Raw genomic sequence first — 7,274 nt, 5'->3', positions numbered from 1 at the left:
ACAGTTGGATTTGTCACCTTGATCAATCCCCATCATCATCATAACCATGCCCATAAAGAACAAAAACTTGCATCCAAAAATATTTAAATAATTTTTTTTTGTGTAAGTTAGAGTTAATAAAAATTGAAAATTTAGGCAACATTTTAAATTTTTAGATTAAATTATTATTTATTTTGATATTAAAATTAATTCAATTTGAATTTGTGGCCATATAGTAATTTTCTATAATTTTTTTTATAACACTAAGCCCAATGGATTGATCAAAATCTATAAATTAATTCAGAACTTATAATTTTATGATCGTATTGTATAAAAGATAAATAGAAAATACTAAAATGGGTTTGGTATTATGATGTAAAATATTTTATTTAAATGTTGTTTTAATTGAAAATATATATAAAAATTAATATTTTTTTTATATCAGCAAATTAAATAATAAAAAATACAAAAAAAATCAATTTCATGTGTTTTAAAGCTATATGCAATTCCAAATTTAAAAACAAATGGTATCTTGGAAATAATACTAAGAACAACAATAACAATAATAATAAAAAAATACTTTTTTTAAAAAAAATTATACCCCAAATAATTAAGAAAAAGTGAGAACAAAAAAATAATTGAAACAAAAGTAAAGAAAAGGAAAAAAATTCGATTCAAAATGCTTCCTCTCATTTGTCCAATCATCCCCCTTTGATATGTCAACTATTAATTATTTCTGGTAAATTCCCTTACCCGTACCCCTCAACCGTTTCATATATAATATTGCATAGATTACATTCCCTCAACCATACAATACAGAGCTTCATTATAAAGAGAGATAGCTAAGCTAAGCTCCAAGTCACTGGTTGAAAGAAGACACACCTACAAAGAGAACTCGGAGATTATTAATATAACAAGTTTTTGGCCATGGCGGAGGAGTTTCAGGCCGGGATTTGTGGCGAAAACTGGTGGATGAATTCGTCGAAAAGCGTGTTCATGGGCGGCTTGTCACCATGTTCTACGGTGAGCATCGCTAGCGATCATATGGAAACTTATGGATCATGGACCACGGCTGATATGGTAGACTTGAAGGCAAGGTCAATATCATGCAAGGAGTCTAATCATATTACTACCTCAGTGTCCGATACCTCTATACCTTTCCTAAATTCTCAGAAACCTCAACAGGCTGATTCAGATAGTGGTGGTAGCAGTATTTTGATTGACTCCACCTTGCAAATGATGGGGTATGGCCTTTCGTCGTCATCTTCGTCATCATCGGATTGGAACCCAGCTTTTCTGTAAGTTTGGTAACCATGCTGTTCCTTTTCCTGTTTTGTTTTGTTTTTCTTTTTCTTTTTTCCCTTCTTAAATTCAGATTATGGTGGAAGTCCAAGCTGAAGGTCTTAAAGTCCAAAGAATTTCATTTCAATTACAAGTTAGATAAAAAATTCATGGCTATGTTTATTGTTTCTGTAACAAAAAGCAAGTCAAAATGATCATCATTTTTTTATCAAGTGGTAAAGATTTTAAATCAGTGATAAGAATCCTTGATCTTCTTGCAGTCCTGGGAATGGAAGAACTGAGAGTTACAATTCCATGATGCAAGAAGAGATGAATTCAGCAGGACTAAACTCTTCTCAAATCCAAAAAGATTGGAGCCCAAAGAGCTATACAAGCACTGCTGAAGATTTTTCCTTGGATCAACGAAGGCTAAATCCGGTTAACAGTTCCGGCAATTCGCCACCAACGTGCCAGGGATTTTCTACGGGCTTTTCAATGGAGCCATCAGCATCTTATGGCTACCCTTCAACATTGATACAAAGTTTATTTGAACCTGAGCATCCTCAACCACAACAAGCACAGTCTCTTTTCAACAACAGGTTTATGAATTACTTGTCGCCAACAGCTCCAAATTATGGGACCAACATGACTGAATTATCATCTCCTTCTTGGCCTAAAGTATCTCCGTTAATAAAATCTTCTTTGCCAAAGCAACAGCCTAGCACTTTGCACTTTACTAACAACACACCCTATTGGAATGCCTCGCCAACTAGAATAAACGATATTAGAGCAAACCTTTTACCCCCATCACAGTCCCAATTTCTTGTGCCAGCTTTTGAAGAGAAATCCAATTGCTCCAACCTCACTACAAAGGTAATTAAAGATGATTAAAAATTAATTAATTAGCCTTGTTCATCAATTAGTGACTAGGGTTGCGGACTAAACATCATTTTTTCTGTGTATTCACAAATTTCAGCCTAGCAAAGAAGTTCGAGACTCGGTTTCGGTAGTTAAGAAAGGAAGCGAACCAGCTTTCAAAAGGCCTCGAATTGAAACACCATCTCCATTACCAACCTTCAAGGTATAGAGAACTCTAAGTATCGAGCTCTTGATGAGTACTAGAATGTACTGGACATATTCTTTTCATTTTTTTTTCTTGCTTGGTTATCTTTTCATCTTTTGAAGAAGTGAATGTGAAGATGTTACTTTGTTATCAGGTCCGGAAAGAGAAGCTAGGAGACCGAATAACTGCCCTCCAGCAATTGGTTTCACCTTTCGGAAAGGTTAGCTTTTGGATTTTTCTACTTTATTTCAAATAGTGCAAATACCAAAATAAGTCTTTGCTTTATGATTCAATTGAAAGCTCACCCTTTAGTCATGTACTCTACCTTGTCCAGACTGATACTGCATCGGTTCTCCATGAAGCTATCGAGTACATCAAGTTCCTTCATGATCAAGTCAGTGTATGTTCTTCTATCTTCCTGACACCAATATTCGAGTGTTTATTACATTGATTCTCACTCCTTAATTCAAATTAAGTAGGGTAAAGGTAACAAGTTAGAATCCTACAAAATGTGTACATACATTAATTAATGGGAAACCCTACTTCATTTAGACAGGATTAAAATATATTTAAGTGCTTAAATTGAGGGATTATTTGTTAATATATGTTTTTGTTTTTGTTAATGTAGGTGTTAAGTACTCCATATATGAAAAATGGCAACCCCATTCACCATCAGCAGGTATAACAATTCTTTATTTCTTCATGTTGATTGCTTTTGGCCAACATTTCCACTAGATGAATCAAAAGACTCTATTGAAGCATAATTAATTGATTTGATATATATTCAAATTTACAGGCTCCAGCTGACAAACTGAATGACCTAGAAGGGCCAAAACAAGATCTAAGAAGCAGAGGACTATGTCTTGTGCCTGTCCCTAGCACATTTCCTGTTGCTAATGAGACCACAGCTGATTTCTGGACACCAACATTTGGTGGTACTTTCAGGTAGAAGGATGATATATAGTAAAGCTAGCTAAACTTACAGCTTCTATCCAATGATCAAGTACTGATTCTAAATATCTGTAGTGTTGTATCAATCCAACCAAGATGGAAGGAAATGATCATAACTTCAATATAGGAATTGAGAAGATTATATTAGGAGCTGAGCTACTGCATTGCTGTGCTAGCTAGTTGTATCAGTCATGAACGAAAAGCTAAAGAAAACAAATGAAAAAAGAGAAAAGGGAACTCAAGCTTCATAGATGGACAGACAATGCTGGGCCAGCTGCAAGAAGAATTAATGATGTTAGGCTAGCAAATGATCATTAGGAGCCTCTGGAGATCAAGAATATTATAAATATCTATAAGGATTATTAATTAATCCAAGGTGTAGTGCTGGTTAATTAACTAGTAGTTTGAAGGTGGGATTAGGCACAGGAACAACTGCTAAATTCAGCTAAATTTAACAATATTTGTGAAATTAGAGATTAATTATATGTTGTTGATTGTTATATATGAGTGGGGTGAAGTTAGCAGATTGGGATAGTAGGCCTTTTGTTCCTGTTGCTCTAAGATTGTTATGGATGGCACCACCAATCCACCTTTTTTTCAATATATTGGCATTGTTATTATTGATGAAAGAAAAAGAAAAACATAAATAAAGGGATCATTGTACTCATTAGCTTGTTTTTTATTCATATATATATATATATATATATAGAGAGAGAGAGAGAGAGAGGAGTGAGTGGAGCTTAGTTGATTGGTTTGTAACTTTTTCTTTTGTTTATGTGTTTGGATTGTGCATGATAGTGCTAAGTCAGAGGGCGGCCCACTATTCCTGCTTTTAGGGTTCTTGTTTATTTTTTTCAGATGAAGAGATATATGTGCATGCACGCTTGTGTATGAATTATTAAAGGTTGTTAATAATGAGATTTGAATCTAAGAAATGAGTCTAGTCTCCATAAATCTTGAATCAATTTTTAACCAAGGCTAAATCATTGGGATTGTTAGAGATGATGGTGTCTATATTCTCACCTACACACTCATTTTTAATTGTGATAAAAGGCACACGAGAATTCAAGATTGAAAAAAAATTATTATTCTAATTTTTTGCTACCAGTAAATTTTGAATTCAATGATTGAGTATTTTACATGCGTGAAGTATGTTTATTAGATGTAAATAATTATAAATACATAATAATAACAATAATCTCAATGGAAATCCTTGGCATCTTGATAAAATATATATAACAATATAAAGAAAATTATCTGTACTATACATTTTTTGCGACATTTAACTAGGTTTGGTGGAAAATATATTAGTTTAGTAAAATTTATGTTATATCTATAACCAATATTTAATGTCATTAAAACGCCATTTAAATTTAGTAAATTGTCCAAATTTAGTCTCGCAATTCAACCTATTTTTTAAAGTACCTTTTATATTATTTTTTATTTGAAAAAAATATCAAGTTATTACTTTTTAAAATTTGTTTAAATGATCTTGATCTACTAATATCAAGACTGGTAAAATAAATATAAAAAAATTATTTTAATATATTTTTAATTAAAAAACTCTTTTACAAAAATATTTTATACCATATTATTAAACACACATTTAATATAAATATGATTAAGCGCGCGCACACAAAATAATAGCAGATACTTTAAATTTTATTATAAATTGTTTTATATACAAGGAAATTATAGTTTTGAAAGAATGGGCCACTGAAATTCACTTTTTTCTGTTGGGACATGAATGCACATGTACATGAGAACGAGAAAGAGAATGCAAGACTTGATCTCATTATATCCTTACTTCAGGTAGCTCTAGCTAGCCTATTAAACATTCTTAATGGTTGTCACTTAATTAAAAGTTAATCCCTCCCTAATCATTTCTGCTTTGTACTGTTAATTCATGTAAAAAGTGTTGCTTCTAGGGTAATAATTGTACTTGTGCACACCTTTATTCAACATGAATATCCAGCATGCAATATTGTTATAATTACTGCTGTCTTAATCCATTTATGTGTTCTTTCTGTAAGAAAATAATAGCTATTAATTTTGATTTCCACAATTTATCAAACCCATATAATTAATTGGGGCTTATTTTTTTATAATATTAAAACAAACACTTCACAAGACAAACCTTTTTTTTCTCCCAATAACTAGTTTGTTCATCAATCGAAACTAGATCTCTTCTCTAATCAATCTTTAGACAAATCAAAATATACATATCAATATTAATTATTAAAGACTTGTATATATTTTGAAAAGATTTATTATTCTTGTATTATAATCTTTACATTAACTATTGTACATTACTCTATACATATAAGTAGGAAATGTTGATTAACTAATATGTTAAATCTCTTATTATTCTCAATTTGATATGATAATCATTACATTTTAAAACTCTTTTTCCTTCTCTTCAATGGGCGCTTTGACTCCCTCTACTTTGGAAGCTTCCTTGTTGTTGTTGTGAATCCTCAGTCTTTTTATTCTCCATATGCTTTGGAATCTTCCCTTGTTGCTACTGCTATGTAATCTTTCGCTTATCATACGTGTGCGGCGTCGCGATGAACCATCCATCCTAAAAAAATATGGGAATGTACGGATGTCTAGTCTATTAGGCAAAATATGAAAAGATAAGAAATTATTGTCTCTTATCCAGAAAATATATACTAGGAGTTGTTACCTAGTATTCTGGTTATTAGGAACCCTAACTGGCCTTAGAAATCGGGTACGGAGACTGATTGCATAAAGAAAAGATATTAGCACCCCAAATACGGTCTACCTAAGGTAAGCTGTATTGTTTTAATGTCTGATAAAATCTAAGGTTTGGTTATGGTTTTTAATTATTTGCCTGTCTAAGGTTAAAAAAAAGCTCTCTAGGACAAAGAAAACATAAAGGACTATACTCAAAGATGGTGAGAATTAGTTGCTCAAGTCCATCCTCCAATTTCGGATAAAGAGATGGTCTCTTTATTTGCCAACACACTTGAAGCACCATATTACGAACATGTGATGGGTAATTCGGCTTAGCAATTTATTGATGTTGTGGTAGTGCGTGGACGCATAGAGCAAGGTGCCAAGAATGGTAGAATTTTTACACCTAAAAAGAAAAAGAGATCCATCATGTTGAAGATGGCTATAGGGGTAGAAAAAAATCATCCCAAAACTACAACCCTTCACCCCACATTGCCAACATAAAAAAAACCTAAGCCTTAAAACTTTCTAGCCAAACCCAAATTGAAAATTACCAAAGGGTTCAAGAACAACTTCCTTTATTGTCCCTATCCCTAAATGAGATGTATTAAATGCTATTGAGCATTGGACATATAGCTCCAAAACTTCTAACACTTGTGTAGCCACCTTATCCTAAAATTTATCTGGAATTCCTAAGTTATTCCAACCACATAAATCATTTTGATATTGGTTCAAAATAAACTTGTTTTAAACAATTCAAGGAATTCCTATTGACAGGTTCTTGAAGTGATGAAAGCATTTTAAAGCTTTTGGTTTAAAGATGAAATAACATTTGATTGGTCACAAAAAGTTAACATTTCAATTTGAGGGTTATTGAGAACCGAATTGGTTTAAAGCATTTATTTTATTTGTATGAATAATGATTTGATTAGTACGAGAAAGCACTGCTTATCGATTCAAATTGCTTGCCTTGCATTAGAAAGAGCTTGATCAGGTACACAATGTAGGCTTTGACATAAGTTTGGTGTCATTTTCATTTAAATAAAACGGTCGTTTTGCCCAAAACAACGTCATTTCATGCATTGCTCACAAAAAAAAAAAGGATTGAAACGGTGTTGTTTGAATGATAATGTATGTTTTTCTTCTTCCCTTAAACGTGCGAGGCAAGGGAAGAAGAAGATTTTTCATATGCTTTGTAATCTTTCGCTTGTAGTGCGGCGTCGCGGTGAACCATCCATCCTAAAAAATTATGGGAATGTACGGATGTCTAGTCTATTAGGCAAAATATGAAAAGATAAGAAGT

The 7,274-nt window shown here is 32.4% G+C and overlaps 1 protein-coding gene across 3 annotated transcripts; it reads left to right on the top strand.

Moving 5' to 3' along the window:
- Positions 1-768: 768 nt before the first annotated feature.
- LOC105110139 (transcription factor bHLH112) lies at positions 769-3,896 on the top strand. 3 transcript variants are annotated; one of them, XM_011005078.1, is made up of 8 exons: positions 769-1,277; positions 1,542-2,133; positions 2,237-2,341; positions 2,478-2,543; positions 2,658-2,717; positions 2,952-3,002; positions 3,120-3,268; positions 3,350-3,896. In XM_011005078.1, the coding sequence occupies exons 1-8, from the start codon at positions 907-909 to the stop codon at positions 3,399-3,401; spliced, it is 1,446 nt and encodes a 481-aa protein (XP_011003380.1). In that variant the 5' UTR covers positions 769-906; the 3' UTR covers positions 3,402-3,896. The 3 variants fall into 3 exon arrangements, with proteins under 3 accessions (XP_011003380.1, XP_011003379.1, XP_011003381.1); XM_011005077.1 differs by having other exon boundaries at positions 771-1,277; positions 2,658-2,723; XM_011005079.1 differs by having other exon boundaries at positions 774-1,277; positions 2,658-2,723; positions 3,120-3,644.
- Positions 3,897-7,274: the final 3,378 nt, after the last annotated feature.

Source organism: Populus euphratica, unplaced genomic scaffold (genome assembly GCF_000495115.2).
Source record: "Populus euphratica unplaced genomic scaffold, PopEup_1.0 scaffold243.1, whole genome shotgun sequence".
Classification (NCBI taxonomy): Eukaryota; Viridiplantae; Streptophyta; class Magnoliopsida; order Malpighiales; family Salicaceae; genus Populus; species Populus euphratica.
The sequence above is the reverse complement of the archived record's forward strand: the minus strand, read 5'-3'. Positions and strand labels throughout refer to the sequence as shown.

What these genes read in the sequence shown, in the direction of transcription:
- LOC105110139 (XM_011005077.1), top strand. Translation starts at nt 907, where the DNA reads ATGGCGGAGGAGTTTCAGGCCGGGATTTGTGGCGAAAACTGGTGGATG. An exon ending in GATTGGAACCCAGCTTTTCT is followed by an intron (nt 1,278 to 1,541) that starts GTAAGTTTGGTA and finishes ATCTTCTTGCAG; the next exon opens with TCCTGGGAATGGAAGAACTG. An exon ending in ACATTTGGTGGTACTTTCAG is followed by an intron (nt 3,269 to 3,349) that starts GTAGAAGGATGA and finishes AAATATCTGTAG; the next exon opens with TGTTGTATCAATCCAACCAA.